Source organism: Ciconia boyciana, chromosome 2, assembly GCF_034638445.1.
Source record: "Ciconia boyciana chromosome 2, ASM3463844v1, whole genome shotgun sequence".
In the NCBI taxonomy this organism is placed as follows: domain Eukaryota; kingdom Metazoa; phylum Chordata; class Aves; order Ciconiiformes; family Ciconiidae; genus Ciconia; species Ciconia boyciana.
In genome coordinates this window covers 149,834,235-149,854,803 of record NC_132935.1, presented here as the reverse complement: position 1 = coordinate 149,854,803, position 20,569 = coordinate 149,834,235, and the positions used below count along the sequence as shown (strand labels likewise).

General features: G+C 39.5%; 1 protein-coding gene across 3 annotated transcripts in view; it reads right to left on the bottom strand.

The window, feature by feature from the left end:
• Nucleotides 1-20,569, bottom strand: part of GPR158 (G protein-coupled receptor 158) — a 210,627-nt gene that overhangs the window by 106,849 nt on the left and 83,209 nt on the right. For all 3 annotated transcript variants that reach the window (XM_072854471.1, XM_072854472.1, XM_072854473.1), the window contains exons 3-4: nt 14,860-14,962; nt 6,911-7,128 (exon numbers count right to left, since the gene is read on the bottom strand). In XM_072854471.1, the coding sequence (XP_072710572.1) occupies nt 6,911-7,128; nt 14,860-14,962 (321 nt within the window). The remainder of the gene's footprint in view (nt 1-6,910; nt 7,129-14,859; nt 14,963-20,569) is intronic.

Here is a 20,569-nt window from a genome sequence, read left to right as displayed (position 1 = left end):
CAGTACAATAAAAGGTGGTTTAGTTATAAATTTGTAATATTTGGAATTGGAATGGTCTTGAATGGGGCAAAGCCATTCATTTCACTGGGCTCTATCACAGTCCTTCATCATCGTTAATGCCATATGACAACACCATTCCAAACTGCTGTTTTGAAGACTCTCCTCTAAGCATTTTTTCCATTATTTTTCAGAGTTGAAAACAACCTTTTCCAAGGGTGTTGGTTGCTGTCAATTTTACCTTGATGTGCTGGATTTACATCCAGAGATACATTAGGAAGACAGAAAGACCAGATCCCCCAAAGGTTTCCTCCTGCACGCCCGCGGTTCCCCACAGAACCTGGCAGCGCTGCAGTGCATGACAAGGAGAGATGATGGGAAAGTAGCTTGGCTTTAGTGCAACTACTCTGAGGCCTTTAGCGTTGATCTGAATGCGAATTCACAGCAAACAAGACCCTTCTGAATAGGTCTAGTGTGAGTCAAGACTGGGGTCACATTCTCATCCCTCCTTCATCACCGAAGTAGCAATTAGCCTCTTCCACGCTATGGCTGAGATCAGCTTCTCTGGTCTCTTTGCCAGTGGTGGTTCTTAGCATTTCTTAAGGGCACTTACAATTCCTCACAGCAGTTGTATTCTACCTGATAGCTCCATGTTTGAGTTGGTATGCTGCTATGCAAAGGTCAGTTATTTTCAGCTCTTCTTTCTGATTCATTTGAAAAGGCAGCCTGACAACTGATGAGCTCTTTAGGTTCTTTGCAGGTAATGTACTTCCATGATCTGGTACTTTTATAAGAACTTGTTTACAATGCAGCTGGTTTCCTCTCTAAGGCTCTGGTAGATCTTTAGCTCTTGAAATCCTATGTTAACTTGGAAATAATAATTTTTTAAAATCTGGTTTTTATTTGTATTTATTTAAACATTCTGTTTCTTTCTGGTGCCATATAGCTTTGCTACCCTTACACTGCATGTAATCAATACTGCAGTTGGTCATTCCCTGTTTAAGCTCTCCATTGGTTCATATAACACTACTCACATCAATGAATTCTCCTATTTTGTTGATGCTTTTTCTTACAAAATCACTGTTCAGCTTCTAATTTTTGAGAATATTTGTTTTAGCATCAGGCATTTCTGCCCTTGCCTAGCCAGCTACTTTTGTTAGCTTAGCCTTATACTTTTTGGATGTGTTTTTAGTAGTAATGTTTGCATTATCCAATCAATAACAATGCCACAGCACACAAGGATGTTTGCCAGTGTTCACCTTGAGCTGATTTGTTTCTTAGTTCAACTTAGAGAATGTTTTGCACCTGTGTATACAGCCATGAAGATCTGACTCCGTAGGGCTGAAAGTTGTTCTGCAAGATCCTCTCATAGTCTGTCAAAGCCTTTTGAAAACCAAAGAAATAAGATGAGCCTATTCCTTTATACACTCCTCTACAATTGCTAGGACACATATCTAATCCATCCAAAGCACTGAGAGCCTCAGCTGAGCCTCTTCCTTGTTTTGCACCCAGTGTCCCTTTACCTCTCTTACTATCACACTGCAGAAATCTCACCACGTCCCCAGCTGCAGTGTTCAGCAAGATCACGCTGCCAGGGCAGTCTAATAAAACTCCAGCATTTCCACTATTGAGGAAAAAATCTCTTTTTCCCAGGCTTTATTGCACAGGTCCCTCAGTGTCATTAAACTGGTGCTGTCAGGTGCTGTCAGCTTTTCTGATGGCATTTCATCCATTTCCATCTCCCAGGAGTTTTTCAGCCTCTTGCAGCTTGTGTTAATGCCAGGCTCAGGGTTTCCAGCTTTCACTACTGCTTGGCATGGGGGTTGTCTACAGTGTTTGAAGATTTCTTTTAAGTGATCCGCACATCTGCTTTCCCTTCTGTATTAGCTGTGAATATTTTTTCCTTTTTTTCTTTGTTTGGCACACTTTCTCCATTAACTCTTCTGCTAAAATGCTTTGTCGTTTCACATATAGCTGCAGCATCTGCTCTATCAGTTACATTTTTCATCTTTTTCTGTCTTGCCCTACAATACTTTTCACTAATAGTTTAGCTTCTGCTACTCCTTCTGTGCCTTCTTCAAAATTTTTTTTTATTCTTACCATTTTGGAGTTCCCCCTTCTCTCAGCAAAGGGCCACATTTTCTGACTGTGATTTTCTCCAGTTATGACTCTTGCAGTTTAGTAACATTGCTGCTGAGCTAATCTTGGGGCTGCTGAGTCACTTTCACCTGTGTTTGACAAAGCCTCAAATTAATTCCTCTGCATCCATCTGAGCCTGAGCTTTCTCACAGTATCTTCCTGCAGTTCCATTTTGTACTGTTTGCCAATGCTAACTACTGTCTGAAGTCACTAATTTGCAGTTTCATTTACAGGTTGGCAATGCCAAGATTTTTTTCAGTGATACCAGTGATAGTCTGGAGTAACGGTGTCTTGGACAAATGAGTCGAATTTTGGTTTGCCACCTGTCAAACGTGCAAGTCTATATGAGTAACTACAGTGCTTTCAAGAGGTATGAAATCTAACTTAATGACTCTTTGCCAAGAGAACAAAAGAATGTCTTTCTAATTCAGACTCTAGTGTCCTACCTCAGGTCATGGCCTGTGCTGCATTATTAAAGGAGAACAGCAGAGAGTGATCCTTCCTGGTCTATCCTCCCAGTTTCCAATAATAAAAATTATGGACTTCCTGCACCAGATGTTTCACCAAAACCACTGTGTTTGAACAGCCAATAATGGAAATATCCTTCATGATTCCTTCTAAACTCTATTTGAATTGATTTATACTTTAGGATCCATGATATTCTTTGCCAATGAGTGACATAAAGCAACTAAAAGTTGTGTAAAACACCTATTTGATTCTTTTTAACCACTTGAGAGATCCCTTGAACACCCTCTAGTGATATCTTAAGAGGAACCATGAATATTTGTTCACATGTCAACATCTCCCTGCCTTACATGATTTTATACCATATTTCCTGCACTGTCTTTTCCTCTGTCATCTCTTGGTTACCTACAAGAAGTGTAGCTCACCTAGCCCCTTGAGATGAAAATTTTTAAGAGCTTTTAGTGGCGGACCTTGGAAAAAGTACTCTCATATCCACATGCTCATAATCCACCTTCACAGAGATATAAATACATTTGTAGGGCATCACATTCTCACAAAAGCCCACTGCCCACACTTATCCATGGACCCGGTAGTTCTAGTTTTTGTTACCATTTCTATGAATTTGGAAGCATGTAAGTTGGACCTACTGATCTTTAGTTCTTGTCACCATTACGGGAAGACTTTATAAACACAGATGTCACATTTCCTATCTTCCATTCCCCCTCTACTGCTATTAATGTAAGCAGTAGCTTACTCCACAGTAAATAATTCAGCAGTTTTGTAGAGGAGTTCTTTCAGAAGTCTGAAGAGGACTCTTTAGAGGAACCTTTAGAAGTTCTAAAAGAAGAGACTTAAAACTTCAGAGACTTCTAAAGGTTCCTCTAAAGAGAAGCCTAGCTTTTAGAAGCCAGTCATCTGGCTTTGCTATAGGCTTTGCCTATTTATTGCCATTCATTTTCTCAAAATCTTTAACTCGTGGAAGTGCTTTGGCTGATATTTACCAGGTTTCCCTGTAGATCATTATTACATCCTAGGTCAGTAATAAAGATCATGTCAAAACGAAAGTCGTATCGTCACATTCTGCCAATAACACTTTGGCAGTAATTGTTGAAAACATCTCTGTTCTCATTGCTATGTTCTTTGGGAGTGGAGCAGTAAATCTTTTACCAATGGTTGTTCTTCTAGTAATTGGCTTGGATCTAGCATATATACCCCACTGTTGATTAAACTGCGCCGATGAGCGACTCTTCCACAGCAGTTTCCATTATAAGTACTACATGGTCATAATATGTGTACCCACTACGATCTGAATAGCTGAGATATTTCTTCTCTTCTCTAAAATACTTCTGATCTGCATCTGCTCTTACTGATATGATGATTTTTTTGAGACCAAGATTGTCACCTCCATCACAATCTAAAGGGTCCTTATGGGCCTTTATGATTCTTTGTCTGAATTATTACACTCATAATATAACAGTCAAGGTGCCAGGGGTGTATCTTCCCAAGGTGCTTTCTGTTGGTGGACTTAAACTTTTCAGGACCTTTAAACTTTCTGAAGTTAATGGTTACCAGGAGCCTCCATAAGGTACAAGCATGAAGTAGTGTTTTGCACAGTCACTTTTACTAGAGTGGTAACCTGATCCCATTTGCCTTCCCATTTTACTGAGCCCATTTTACTGATCAACAACTGTACCAAAATGCCACGTATCTACTCTTCATTCTTTTCAGCACTGGGGCCTTAGCATTTTGTAATTCTTAACCCCCGTCTTTTGCTCTTTTAAAGACTTTGAAGATTGTTTCTTGATATGGTAGCAGTACATAGTTCTTTCTGTTAAAATGCTGTATTAAAAATTACTTTTTCTAACAATTTGAATGTTGTAGTGCCATACCTGGGAGAGAATCAAAAAAATGCTGTTCCCTGACACCCACCCAGCACAATGGAAATGAGCAGTTTAACACAGTTACTTTAATCACAGACAGATACACTAACCTAACTGAGGTTTGTTTCACTAACAGTTGGAAATTCTCAAAATGCAGATATGTTAAATATATTTCAATAGCTGTTCTTTCATTTTTGTGACTTTCCCCCCTTGGCGGAGAGTACACAGTCAGTTACTAGTTTTCTTCATTCACTCCAAATTTCTGTCATTATCCAATGTAACCAGCAGTTTTCTTATGCAAATACTCATTGTTCTCAGTATGGTTGCCCTTCATACAACTTCTCATTTGATAGTAATCACACAAGATCTTTTTCTTTTTAAAATCATGCTGTACCAACAAGGTAAAGAACACAAAAGGAATCCAAGAAAAAACTCAGCTGAATGACATGAAAAGCAATGGAACATCTATTTATCAGTTTCTATTCCTTTAAAACATTGATCATACAGGAAAGGATAGTTAATCACCATATTACTTTTCTGTCTCTTTTTTCCTCCTCTTTTCCTTGTGAGATATACATTTAGAGCAAAGTCAACTCTCTTATAAGGTAGCAAAATTATAATTGAAACCATCTCTGTCCAACTGAATGAAATGCAATGTCTCAAAGGCATCACTTTTCTTTCTGAAAAAAAGGATGTTTTGTTTTATGTCTGGTTCTCACTTGTTCAGATGTCATGATGAATCTTTAATGGTAAGAGGTAATCTGGAAAAAAGTAAGCTCAAATTTTAGAATAAAGACTGAAAAGTTATTTAGAAACAAGGAATGGTGTGCATATGCTTCTTTGGTATTAAATATTCAGATCCTCTCTGGTTCTTTATTCATAGACTACTTTGGAGAAATGGCTAATCATCACAAAAGTAAAAATGTACCTTTCATTACTAGCAGCTTTTGTGAAACACAAGATTTTTGTAGTATGTTTAATAAAGATGTATCTTTTTTTTACTGTAGTGGATACGTATATCAGAACATAGGTAAAGTATACAAGTGCAAGAGTGTATGCAATTTTACTCATCTCTGATCTCAAGCTGTTTATGAGAAAATATAGAAATTTCTTATAAAACAATCGATATTTCAGTGTGAAAAAAATTCAAGCCAAACTTGCAATAGCTGCATATGAAGTAATCTACTCTGTTCACTTTGTAGGTCTCGAGAGTAAATTTTTTACCCACAAGGAACGCTTCTTTCATGATGTTGTCTATGACATGAAAAGCGAGTAACATTACTGTGCGGACTAAAATCTCACAAAATTGGAATGAAATTCTTCTGCTAAGTTAATGTTAGGCAACTAAACAGATGCCTACAACAGACTTTTCATAATGAAAAACTTTATAAATACATTTAAGTCTGTAATTTGAATCATTTTATGCAATATCATTAAATACAAAGACTCTGTCAGAAACAGAAGAGAAAAAAAAGAATGTTACTGCTCGTTCTGTGATTTCCTGCCAGGATATTAAAGTCTTTCAAAATGAGCCACGCATTTGTAACACAGACACTGTAGGATTAGGAAGACTGTGGGATCAAGTGTTCCAAAAACCAAAATGGAAATGCTTATCTAGTTATGGAAAGTGGATGAAGCTATTAATTTCAACAACGTAGCATACTGTGTGCACACCTACGTCTCCCAAATGTAGGTAGTGAATATGTGCCAGCTTCAATTCATTTTTTTGTTAGTAAATTGGAAGTTTCAGAGAATATTCTGCAGTTACTGAGGCAACAGTGAGATTCCATGAGATCTTATATGTTAATATTTTGAGTGAGGTAAGCAGAAAGTTCATTAGGTTAGTACACAAAACATAACCGTAGCCTGCATCAGCAATTTACAGACACTCCTTAATATATTCATACTTTTAGAGGAAAAAAAAAAATCTTTAACTATAGAATCAAGTTTAAACTCTCTAGGAACTAGAATTATTTGGAAAGATTTCTCTTTGATATAATTATTCTCCAGCTAGTCTCTCAAATATATTGAAACCAAACATCATTCCTAGCAGTGGTAAAACAGAGACTTTCAAGATCCCGAGACTATAAATACCCACATGCCTCCTTAGATACCTGTGTAACTGGCCTGATTTTCCAAAATTACTTCGAACATAATACATTTCCTTGATTTTTGCTGGCCATCTAGAAATTTAAGCAGATTTCACTGGGAGACACAAATTGCACAGCATTTTTTTCAAAAACTACATAAACAATGTATGTACTTCCACGCCTAAAGCAAAGCATTCCTGTTTGGAAATCCCATCCTCTCTTTGAATTGAGCTCCTTACCTGAGAAATTGACTGTCCAAATGAGAAGCTATACACCTAACATAAGTGGGTCTGTACCACACAGTGAGCAGGAATATCAAAGTAAAACATGTCTGCTTACCTTTGCCTTGCGAAAATGGTAGACTACCAGCATGCTTATGAAGTCCAGCAGCATACAGAGTGTTTGGAATGAGATGATAGCCAGCCGTAAATACTTGTCCTCCTGTGCATAGCAGGGAGTATCATCTGTACAGTAAGAACATCCTTCCCTGCAGGGTAGGCAGGTGTAGACTTCCTCTGACAATTCACCGCCAGAAAAGCGATTTTCTGCACCCTTTCCTGAAAGTATCAGAAGGGTAAGGGGAGACACCTTTAGTTGTACAGGATGGGCAGTTCATCCACACAGGAGCAAACCAGTCCTCTGCTGACTCCCTTTCCCTCCCTGTTGGGCTCTTTCATTAAGCTACAAAACGGCTTGCCAGGGCTGCTTTTCTCATTTCACCCTCCTTTGTCACGTTCAGAAAATGCAGACCAATTTAGACATGAGGGAAAGTGAGCTTATTAAATACAATGGGAAAGCATTTGGCATTTAAAGTGGGCTAAATCTGCACAGGAAATTCTTTGAAGGAGACTTCTGAATGGGGAAAAAATTACATCAAAGATTTGGGAATAAGGAAAGGATTTTACACAGACACATGAAGAGCAGATCCATTAACCACTTAATGTTCACAGTACAAGCTCTGATCCTATTTCAGATTGTTCCTCAATTTCATAAAGATGCCATCTAGTGAATTAATTAGCTTCAAATTAGATAAAACCCTTCTTAATTAACATTTGTTCAGCATGCTGTTGCATGATTGCACTACTCCGTCCCCAGTGCAAAACCAGTGCACTTACACTAAGTATAATTTTCCATTGTTCACACAAGCACACCAGGAAATCTGGAAAACCTATTGGCAAGTTAATATTTTGTCTATGAAAATCAATGATTCTTGAGCTGACATCTCGTCCATCAAAGTGAACCCACCAACAGAGCACACAGGAGGATTCCTACTGTTTCTGATCCATTAACACTTGCACGTAACACCCTGTAAGACTGCTTACCCTACAGGCAATTAATGGAACAAAAAGGTGAAAGAAAAAGGGGGCAAAAAAGAATATTGTTAAATAAGAAGGAAAACTGAATTTGCTGAAAATGTTTAATATAAGCAAGACAGGCTTAGGAGCTTCCAGAAACAAGAGAATGTGGCTGAAGCCAAATCAATGGTGTGTTAAAATGTGTGATAACTTCTCTCAGTTTTCACAAGACTAGAGAATTGATCCAATATCTTTTATCACAATTATCCTCCGTCAGTGAAAGCAGTAAATCATGCATTGTTTAGTCTTCATTCACCAGACAGCCTATTCCACCAATGTTGCACATGCATATTGACTTATGAAATGCTCTTCAGACTATTAGCTTGAAACAGTTGAAGCAGAAGGTTATCTACAAGGGTAATTATTTCTTGCTTTCTCAAATCTATGTATGAATGCGCATGAGCACACATCTGCTGACAGGCAAAGCCTGGGAAAGGGACAAAGAGGCTGTATACCCAAGTCTCTTTATTTGTCATGCCATTCCAGCAGCCCTGTGCTCCTCGTCCTCAGTGTAGGATGCTTTGCTCCCACATCCCGCAGCGAGCAGAGAACAGGCTGGTATTTCTCATGAAGACTGTGGATTTCTCTTTGGAGCTTTACTCCAAACAAAGGTGTTGGAAACCTGAATACAGCAGAGTAGTGCTGACTCATGCTGGTAGACAGATTTTCTTAGATACAAGCAGACAGCAAGAAGAGATCTTGTGTCTTTTTGACCCAGACTGTGGGAGGCAGGAATGAAAATGCTGGAAAATAACCATGCTTGGGCATCCCAAGAAGGCAGAGAACCTCTAAGGAACACTAATTCTGAAGATATCCTAGGACTGGAATTCCTTTTCAGAGCAAACACCCATGGACCTCAGCCCATTATCATTCCAAGAGCTTTGCCAGAAACCACCTTCTCCATATCTAACATTATATTTCTGTTTTCTAAATTACCGCTAGAGCAATGGACCCATACTGTCCTCTGTCAGAGACAGAAGTCAGCCTCCCACCTCCCATCTCCATATCCAAATCAAGAGTGTGCTACCTATTGTCTGAGTTTTCCACTTCATTTCTTCAACATCTGCACTCATGTCAACTTGCTTTTCCACCACCCACCTGTTCCTTTATCTTTTCCATAAAGACTCGCCCTTCAATTAGCCCATCTCCAAAAAGATTATTTAATCTCTTTAAAACCTCACATTTCTGAGCCACACGAGCCATTTGTTAATAGTTTTTATTGTGGTAACTAAATAAATTATTTTCAGTATAAAAGCTTAACCACTGAAAAAATATCATTTAAAACCTAAAGTTATGAGATTACTTAAGTCACAAATATTATATGAATATGGCTTGATAATTTTGCATGGTCCTACACTTGATATTCTTACTTTATTTCTGAAATGTTCAACCTTGAAAGTTGTTGCAAATACATTATAATCCATTTTATCAAGCATTTTCTTATCTGAGTCATGCATGGAAGTTTCTTCATGTGTATGTTCGTCACATACTCCAGGGATAATAGCCAATAAACAGTTGCACCTTGCAGTAAATATCCCAAGGATATGACTTCATAATGCAACAGCAAACCTTTGCTTAGATGTGTCTGGTGTCATGCTGTCTGCTGTATACAAAGGAAGACCACTGATATGCATCTCCTGGAGTGCCAGCTATAACTGATTATCTGGTGAATATCTTTTGACTTCGAAATTATTCTTCGTTATAGCTAATATTGGATCCAAAAAATTGGATCTACTTGAGATTTTACACAATGTGATAAGGAATTATTAACAATCCCCATCTTTTTTTTTTTCTTTTTCTCCTTGCCAAAAAGAAAGAACATTTTTCAGAACCTCTAAAAGAAGTTCTTGGGAAAGAACTGATCATTGTATTTACCACTGACTGGGAGCTTGTTTGTCCACCCACACCCTTGCCCCAACTGTATATCTCAGGGCATTGCTGCCCACTGCATAGCTGAACATTTCTGCCCTTTATGGCTGGCCCTGTCCCCTCACCGAAGTCAATGTAACATCAATTCAAACCATAGACAGTCCAAGCCAAACAGGGAGTTACTGCCTCTTACAGCACTGGTAGAGATTTCACTGTGCCATGCCTTCTCCTATCTCAGCAGCTCTTTGGGATTACATATGCCTCGTCCAGTGACAAAAATCAGGTTTTCCTCCCCCAAAAACAGCAAAATATTTTAGACACTGGTAAGGTAGATGGACAAGAAGCCAATTCTGCTCCATGTAAGGCAGCAGTGGTTTTAGCACTGACACAAATGAGATGGAAGCAAACACTGCAAGACTGACTGTGCTGCAGGAGTTTAAACTGAGGATGAGGAAGGTGTAAAAAAGTACTGTCCTCAAGGAAAAAAGAAAAGAAAAAAAAATAAAATGCAGTAACAAAAAAAAGGATAAAATGGAAGGAGAAAAGAACAAAGAATTAGTGGAAAGTAGGAATAGGGACACAAACTAATATGAAGTATAATAAGGAAGATGCTTGAGTACTGGCAAAATAAAACAAAAAGCTTAAATGCTTCAGTTATGTCCCCTCTACTACGTTTTTTCCCTAGTCCTTCCCTCTTCTAGGGGGAAGTCTTTCTGTCTGATCGGCCCATCTGTTTTTGAAATGGTCTCCTGAAGGTAACTCTTCATCAGCTTTGCTTCTCCTAAGCACACTCTGCTACACAAGGGGTGCCTCAGCAGCTGCAACATTGCCAGCTGAGATCTTCCTACAAAGTAAGAATGGCACCACAGACTGCTAAGTGCCAGGGCAGGGATTGCTACCATCCCAAACAAAACCATCCCAGATCCCAGTCAAAACTCAGCAGATGAACACAGAGAGCACAGTGCATGCTGAGTGCTGAGCAGAACAAAAGACTGATTCTGCTCCTGTTCTATTATAGCATAAATTAGGAACAACCCCAGTAGCACCGGCGGTGCTGCAGTAACTCGGTGTGTGTGAATGTAACTGGATCTGCTAGCATCAAAACCTGGCAATCAGCCATGGTCATAATCCTCACCCCAGAAAGGCATCACTGAAGTCAGTGACAGCCTTCATATGCGCAAAGAGCTGCACATGCGAGTTCTGTTGAAGAACCAAAGCCAAAGGGCAGGTGTAAAAAATGGGAATTCCCGTTGAACTGGAAACACCTCTTGGGACTTTTTATGTGATCATAGCACCGTTAGAGACAGTAAAGTCCTATATCCAGACAAAAGAGCCACCTCTGGTGCAAGCACCTTTTTGCACAGGGCAGGTTCCACATCTGAACAGCAAGAGTTGAGCAGAATCTCTGCAATATACAGATGATGCATTGCTAAAGAATGAACTTTTAGGTTGAACAAAGCACCACTGTTCTACTAAGGATCTTCCAGTGCAAACCTGATTACCCCATGAGGCAGAGAACAGAAGTGCTTTGGAGAAGGGTGTTACAAAAATGTTAAAATGTACTTATTCAGCAGTTAGTCTAATCTACCTATACTAATAGCGCTACCTAAAAATGCGCCGTTAGGAGAAAGTGCATAATCATGTACTCAGGCACTTACAGGTTAATGCAACTTGCATACATGAATACTTGCATACACGTCTGTTTCTAAAATTAACTTCTGTCCTCAAAAGAGACCCTGGAAATATGGCAATAACTCTGTGCCCCACTAGTACCCAGGGTCCTCATTAACTAATGCAGCAAAAACAGAAAGGTTTTACATATTTTGGCACTGTCAGTTCTGAAGAACAAACTCAGCCCTGGGAGGGAAACGCTCTCCTACCTGGCTTCCTATTCCGTAAGAGAACAGCCTAAATATCAGCCGTGCCCCTGTCCCACACCCACTTCGGGAACCTGTGCAACCTCCCAGCGAGCAGCAACACCATGCTGCTTTACGCCAGAAAAACAACCGATTTGCAGAATCTTTCCTACGGAGGACACCGTTTATGCAACATTGCATCTTGGCGTTCAGGATCCCAGCTGAGTTTGCAGAGGAGGCACATAAGCAATCTTTTAAGCCTTCCCACCAGCAAACTGTGTAGAGTGTCCAACATCCCTGCAAAGCCATTTTATACAGCTATCTTTCAGACTCAAATCAAAACATTCATCTGGACCTAAAGCAGAACCTTGCCCCTGCTTAAAACTCTGACACTTCAGGTACAATGTGCAACTATAGTTAACCATATTTTGCTGTGGTGCAGAATCCCAGTATCATTGAGAAATGCTCCCATTTCAAGCCACAACACACTCGATCCAATTTTTTAATCCACAGAAGTACAAAACTGGTCATTTTTTCTATCTATCTACCTATCTGCTTACTTACGTCTCATCTTGAGACCTGCAAATCTTTCCTGCCTCTTTATTTTCTTCCACTAGGAACACTTTCTAAACTATTAACATTTTTACTCAGTTTCATCTCTTTTATGATCAAACTTCACCAACCTATCTCCACAAAGAGATCTTCAGATAGAAGATAGTTTTTGTCTAACTATCTGTCAAAGATAGTTAGATCAAACTATCTTTGACAGATAGTTTCTGTCAAAACTGCTTGCAGGGTTTGTGTCTAAAATTCCTGTATTAGCCCCATTTTGAACCTCCAAATACATGCTACAGCCGTTTTAACCATGTCATCCTTCCCTTTTTTTTTTTACAGAATGCAGCTGCGTGACAGGCCAAGTTACCTTGAACCACTGGTTTTTCTCCCACTACTTCACAGTCATTTCCAGTCTCACACTAGCTGTCTCACTGTTCACTTTTTGAAATCACCTATAGAGCTTCACAGATTGAGCTGCATCCGGATGAATTAAAGCAGTTCTTTATTACTGACTGTTTCAAAACTCATGTTTATGTTAGCTTACAGTAACACATGCTCAAATCAAAGTGGCCCCAGATCATGTAATTACACTCCCTAAAATATCAGCATATGCAAACACTTCCGTGAGACAAATTTCACTCCATGTTAGCTATTTAGAAGCTAAATATCCAATCTAAGGTAGCTAGATAGGCTCCTCCTTCTATAGTAAATGGAGAAAAAAGGTTATTTGCTCACCTAAAGACAAATTCTGCCTTTCTAAAGCAGCAGAATTACCCTCCACGTGAGCCACGCTCTTGCTGCTGACTGCACTTGAAACCTAGCTGACTAATACATACCAAGCATATACATTTTAGACAGCTGGTATGATATCTCATCCCTAATGATTAATGCTGTTACAATCTCTAGCCACATTATTTTTGTGTGTTCTGTGGCATTTGGTATGACAAAAATCTAAGAATGATTTTTTTAATATGCACATTCAAGGAGTTAAATCTCCACCGTAACTCACTGCACTGCATCATCCTTACTTTTTCAAAAAATTTGCACAGAGCCCAGAGAAAAAGCACTATCACAAGGCTGCCTTCTGCGACGCTCCACAATATGAAAAGAGGAAAGAAACAAACACTCACCAGGCAAACTGTTGAACAAACACACTGTGCTATTTATGCTCCATACATATACAGGAGACTTGACGTATATATATATCTCATATATATATATGAGATATACTGATTTAGGGGTAAGATATCTTGGACAATCTATATCTAAACAAGATGAATTCAATAAAAAACAGGCCAACCCATGACACAGATCAAAGTATTTAATATCTGGAACTCAGGGCTGCAAACAAATAGGGAATTCTAAAGCTTTCCTAATGTTAAAAGTTACTTACCTTTCGTCTATAACCCCTGTCACTTGTTATGTAAGAAAGCAGACCTCATGAGTAACTAATATAGGAAGGAACTTAGAAGCTTTATTTGCAGCTCTTGAGTCCACACCAAATAATTTATTTAACCCAATTATCAGGTACTCTGTAGCACGGGGGCATGCTTTTACAAGTACCATGTCATATAATCCTGCACATGATTTACCAGTACAAAACACCTGAATCTGTATATGTGAGTATCACAGAGGTGCATGTTAAATGTTGAATACTACTCGAGGTATTTCTATAGTGGAACAGGAACAGCTGTGTTCACACAAGGCAGGAGATAATACACACAGTCCTGGACGAAGCTTGGTGAAAGCTACTCATCGCCATTCCCTGGGCATCTCATACAAACTGCTCCTGCAGCAGAGTGCTGACGACATGAACCTTTGGCTAAAGGATGGTGCAAAGAAGCTGGGGATGTTATTCACTCAAAAGCAAGAGGCAGAGAAGGATGCCCTGTTACACCTTCAAGCAACACCTTTACACCTGTGACTGCAGCATGAGCTCCACTAGCATAACGGCAACAATTTTGGCACAAAATCTGCGCAGAGATTACACTTTGGTCATATGATGAAAGTAACAGACATCAACTTTGGACGTGCAGTTTATATATTTTCCCTGATGACTATCAACCGAGTTCTGTTTCCCTTACTGTGGGCAACTCAGTCTAAGTACCATACAACGTGTGCCCTGGGCAAGCATAGGCTATATGTCATTTGTATCATACAGCCAACCAGACTCTCAGGCTTGACCCATCTCTAATACCTTATCAGCAAGTATTAGAGTTTGGATGCTCCTTTGGATTCTCCTTTGCAAATGAAGTAAAATGAAAACAATTAAAGACCACAGAAAGCCAGAGGCTAGGGCATTCTAGTTTGGCCTGACCAAAGAGAAAATTACTAGATTAATTTTCTCCATACTTGTGCTTGAGCACAGATGCCAGAAATCTCTATTTCCCCATAGCAGGACTTCTTTTCATGTTTTTAAATTTATTTACAAATCAAATATTCTTCAAGCGGGTATGTTTTACAGGATCCTCAAGAGTATCGCGAATGACAAACCAAAGGGCTAGAACTCCTTAAGTGATTATATAATCCAAGAGCTGCAAACCACTGGGATTTTACTGTATAACCCTGACAAGGATAAAAAGGAGCCCTGCATTATTAATGCTAGCTCTGTTTTCTTTTTTCTTTTTTTTTAAACACAGCCAAAGGCACTTACTCTGAAAGCTGTTCACTGAGAAGATGTTGGGATGATAGAATCCAGCCTTGCAAATACATTCGTAGGCTCCAAGCACAAATCCAAGGCCTTTAATTGGCATGCACTGTAAGAAAGGAAAAAAAGAAAAGTCATGCAGGTGATCATACAACGATGTACTCAGATGTACATTCAAGCATAAAGACATTACAAGACACTGAGAGCAGAATTCTAATAATAAACAGGCGCCCCTTCCAGTCTGACAGTATTTTCTCAGCCACTTTTCCCATAGTCATATGACTCCAATTTTTTTTCTTGTTGCTCATCACCAGCAAATAGCAAAGACAGCTATAATCACGCCCATCCCACTGATAAACCGACCAAGTGCCAAATTCAATTCCTGTACTTTGGCTCTAGGTGGGACATCAGATGGCTGTGTTTTTTCCTGGAGGGTTTCCAGCACTCTTCCCCAGCAGAGCAGGTGGGGTTCAGATGAATGGAGCTCATGCTACGTGAGGGAGAACGTGGATACCTGCAGCCAAGCCACCAACCTTCTGCAGGCAGCACGTGCTGGTGCCCCTGCCGCACTGGCAACCATACCGGAGTGGAGATTGACCCAGCCAAAACAAAGCCAACAACTGGTTAGAGAAAATGGCTGCAGACCTAAATCTGACTTAAGTGAAAGAGAGCAAACCTACGCCAACAGGAGCCCCATACTTCTAAGCTCTCCTGTCCCTTTTCAAGGAAGTAATACATGAAACAGGTTTTGTTTTAACTCAACTTCACTTTTGCTTAATTTTGACATCAGGACAATCACAGCAAATTTATTACAGTGATAGAACATCTACTGTCAGACCATTTCTGTACAACAAATAGACTCTGCCTAGTACAAAGGGAAGAAACAGTTCAGCAACATAAAGGTAGAAACACTGGTAAAATGATTTTCCCCCAGTATAGCTTATTTCACTTTATCAGATCAAAGTAGGCTACTGTACTAGATGCCTTTCCCATCAGTATAGGTGTACCTATACCAACATGCCTCCATGACAGGAACTAGACACTAGTAGTTCCTCAGTGAGCAACTGAACAATTTAACATCCTCTGTCCTCTCACTTCTTTATGTTTTTGTTTGTGACTGACTGTGACCTTAGAAGATGCTTCAATCTCTAACTGCCTGTGACTGGGAGGAAGATGCAGAGGACAGGGTTTAGTAAAAAAGATCTCAGTTTCAAAAATCAAATGTAAACCAAGAAAGGACAGTCTGCACTGACACTGAAGAAAAACTCAATTTTTTAATCTCAAATTTCGGCTTTGTGACATAATTCTGCCTGATGCTGGGAAAGCCACTTTGCTTTTCTTTGCCTCCATTCCCCAGATGGCATCGTCTTTTCTCACACCCTGTGCTGATCTGATGTCGGTGCATGCAGTGCGGGTCTGTGGGGGCTACTGGAAAACAACTAATAAGCAGGAAACTGGCATGCAAGAACACTGAAAATTCGTTCAGCCTTTGTATAAACATGAAAGCAAGAAAAAACGGGAAGAGAAGGCACAAATCATTTTTCTTCACACTTCATCTTCACCCTACAGAAATGTGACTGTTGACAAGGTGGAGGATGGAAGAAATCGAAGTGGGATGAGTGTGTGTGCAAGTTCAATGACAAGCAAAACCTATTTAACCAAGCACAGAAAACCAGTTAAAGTAGTAAAAAGAATTTTTCAGGGGAAAATTCTGTTCTGCCTTTCTGGCTTCTTGCTTTGTAACAGGAAGACACACGCTGCTATAGAGAATGCACTTTCTTTTTCAAGGCAAGGAAGAAAAGAAGTAGCTGCTACTGAATTCTGCGAACACCACAGTACCCCAATACCATATCCATAATCCATGCCCACTGAACAAATTCTTCATATAAAATGTGTCACAGGCTCATGAATCTGTTCTGCATTAAAATAAATGCTTTACTGATGATCCTTTCACACACATCCAATATTCACACCAAATAAAAGCCTGTAACTTTTATTTTGTTGTCGCTGATGAGCCTAGAACTTGAAAATGAACAAAATATTTCAAACGGTGTTATCTTTCCTTGGTCTAGGATATTATCCTTGTTTCCAATCTTTGGCAGCTGTAATGCACACCTTAAAAAACATTGGTCATATTCTGTTTCTTGTAGTCCATGTAATCCCATGCAAAGCTGTAATAGGGATCAGAACATCAGTCTGTTGAAAGGAGGGAACGAGAGAAGGAGAGAAGGCAAGCCTAGGTCCCTCTAGATGCAGTTTCAAACTCTGAAATTCCACCCTGCTCAACACTGCATAGAAACAGAACTATTTACAGCCTGACTTTTTTAAGACATTGCAGCAGCGAGGCAGGGAAGAACACTAAATATCATGTGGCCAAAAATGGGGAAAATACTCTTCCTGGAAAGAAAAATTCTCCTCTTTTTTCAACGATTTAACAGTTAACATTATATTAACCAATGGTGGTAAATATTATGGTGATAAAGGTAATAAATAAACTGAGTAAGAGTTTGCTGGTGTACAGGAGGAGTTTAGCAAACAAAGCCCAGATTTATTTAATCGAGGTTCTTTTATCAGATACAGAGGCTTTTCCTGGCTGTCTGTGGGTGAATCCGCACAATAAATGGCAGGCACATGCAAGCAACTTTTGTCCTTGCCCTGGCAAGCGGCACCCTGGTTCCAGCGAGCCCAGTGGCATCCCCAGAGCCCAAGCCCTGCAAAGCTGTACTAGCTCAGCCACAGCAGCCCCCAGTATCGCTCACGGGCTTCAGACTGCGAGGAGCACAGAGGCCGAGCAGCCCACAACAGACTGTGTAGACACAGCCAGTAAAATATTAACCCGCTGCTAAGTTACTTAAGATTTCACCCATACAGAACTTCGCACCCAAAAAAGCAGATGTGTGAAAAATATCTGCCTCCACATAAGCAAAAAAAGGAAGCATAAAACTGACCTGGTTTCAGATTTCATTATAAATGTGAAAGCAAAGCTGTGGGAATAAACTCATCATATTCCTGAGTATTTTTTTCTTCATTAGTGGCCATCAGCTTTTTAAAAATCATGCTTTATTTAATTCATAAGAGCAGCTACCTTAGGTTAGACCAGAAGCTCCATGTAGGCTTCTATCACATCTGTTATGTGCCCAGCGGCAAGTGTCGAGGCAAACAGTGAAAGATGCAGGGTGAGTATCAAGTGAGCCTTCCTCTGATATGCCCTTCAAGACATCATACTCCTAAATGGAATTTGCATTGCTTTAACTTCCAGCCATTAGTACTTATAGATGGCTTGGTTACAATTCAGAACAGCTTTATCATAATCTTTGCTAAAAAGAGAATAATAGGCGCCTGTACAATTCACACAGCACATTTATTCCAGCTGTCTGTTCTCTGGTTTTCAAGTTTATACTTTCAGCTTTACTGTGTTTGCATAGAGTAAGGACTCCCACGTTTAACATAGTATACTTTAAATTATACAGTCCGCTCAAAAAATAAGATATTCAATGAATATTTATCTTGAAATTATTTATAAATAAACAGGTCTTGAATAGACACAGACACATCATCTAAACCAGTTAAAAAAGGTTGTATTGATTGCATTTTTATGCTGCTTGTTGTAAAAGACAAATTTGGAAAAATCTATTGTGAGAAAGAATGTATCTGTTGGAAAGAAAATAAATCCTTCAAATAACCTGTGCAATTGCTTTGGAAATCTGAGCCAAGTCTTCTGGCATAAAAGAGGCAAAGCCCTTCATCAGATCTGATTAGCCAGAAACCAAGTGACGAAGTATTTAGCAGGTACACAAAGCAGGTGTTACATCCACACCAGAAAATCAAAGGGACAAACAAGGCAAAAAGAAACTAGTAGTTTAAAAGAGAAAGCGTGTGGCATCATGTCCTACAGGTAATTTAGAAACTTAGATAAACCACCAAATAAATCTGGCCTGTGGCATTCTGGAGCAGAGGGGTTAAAACAGTATTTTTAGAATTAAAAAAGAAAAGAAAAAAGACTAAAAATGCAGTCAGCCTTGACTTGGGTATTTCAAGTTTTTCAAAGAGCATCTTTCAAAATTTGTATTTCCACATGCATAGAGTGATAGGGATGTCTCCTTCTTCTAAAGTCAACTCCTCATTCAAAGGATGGAGTAAGAGCAAAGTAATGAGAGAAAAAGCTTAGCAAAAATAATACAAATAAGCCCACATTTCTTTGCTCTGGTTTGGGGCAGCTTGTAGGGAATTTCTAGAAAATACCACATACAGAAGAGTCATTTTGTGCCTGGCACGTGATGGCAGCTGGAGCAGGTTGGTGTCCTGCGAGACCCCGAGAGCTCCTTTCTGATCCTCTTTACCATGTTGTCAAGCACGCTCACTCATAAAAATAAATGAAAGAAGATAAAAGTCAGAGTAAAAATTCTGCCTGCCAAAGTCCATGACAGCTCTGCCATTGAAAAGGCTTTACCTGTTATATTTTCTCGTTTCATTTCTCCTTCAAGAGCAGAGTTTTGTGTTAAAGTGTGTTTGCAGCCTCTGAAGCGAACAGTGAGCACATCCACATATCCAAGGTCCTGGTGCATCACCTGGGAGCCCCCCACTTGCCTCTGGGCAGCTCGGGAGGCAGCCAGCCCGCCAACAACACTACTTACAAGCTTTTTCTCTTCAAACACAACATTTTGTTTCAAAAGGACAGGACAGGGCTGGCCACTCCATAAGTTACACCGCAGGGTTACTTGGTAGACCGCCGTAGCTTTTCTCCTCCCTTCTGAGTGCATCGGTGGAGTTAATTCTTGTTTAAATTAAAGTTTAAAAATGTGTTTTCCGACAACTTACTTGAAATGTACTTAAAATGACACAGAATTGTTCAAATTCTGAGTGAGACAAAACACAGCAATAGCTGATCTGATTCAGCTCAGAGCAAAGGTAGCCCTCAGGACAGTCTTTGTCTCAATAGTTTGAAGCTTTCCTAAAAACTCCCCACTACTTTTTAATGTGATTTTTCATTATTCTGGTCTTGTTAAGCCATGGGACCAGAGTAAATACTGATGGTAAGGAGTCTCAGCTCATTCACACAGATAATTATAAACTACATGTGACTGTTAAAGTTAAAATGTCTGAATTTTTTATTAATCTTTTTATTAATCTTACTCAAAATATTCAGAAAATGAAACAAGTTATTCAAGTTAAGGTTTTTTGTTAGGATATGTTTGTTACTACTGACAAACCTCAAACAGAAAAGTTAATGTCAAATCATCCCCAGTTCGAGCAGGAAAACACTCATTAAATGTAAGAGACTGCAGAGTCTTTAACCTCTAATTAACCCCTTTTGCAATGTGAATCAGTTTGTTACCCGGCTGTATGTCTAAGGAACCCTAAAGGATTCCCTTCTGGTTCTCCATCACTCCCAAGATGTCGATGTTATCAGCACATTACTGCACAAACGTGACAAAAATTCAAGCGCTAGTGAAATAAATAAATAAATTTGTGGAAATGGAGCATTTTGCAAAGAAATGGAAGAGAGAAGATCAGAAATACATGCAAATCACAGTCCTTGCTTAGAAGACAGTGAGAGAGGGGAAAAGGTGGATTTAGCAGTGTTTGAAAGCAGGTTACTTGGGGTGGGGGAGCTAAGCAGCAAAAAACTCATCATCAGCTGTTGTCATGCATATGGAGAACCCAAGGTCAGCTTACAAAGTGCTTCTCACAGTCTGGATCTTTTACCGAAGGATGA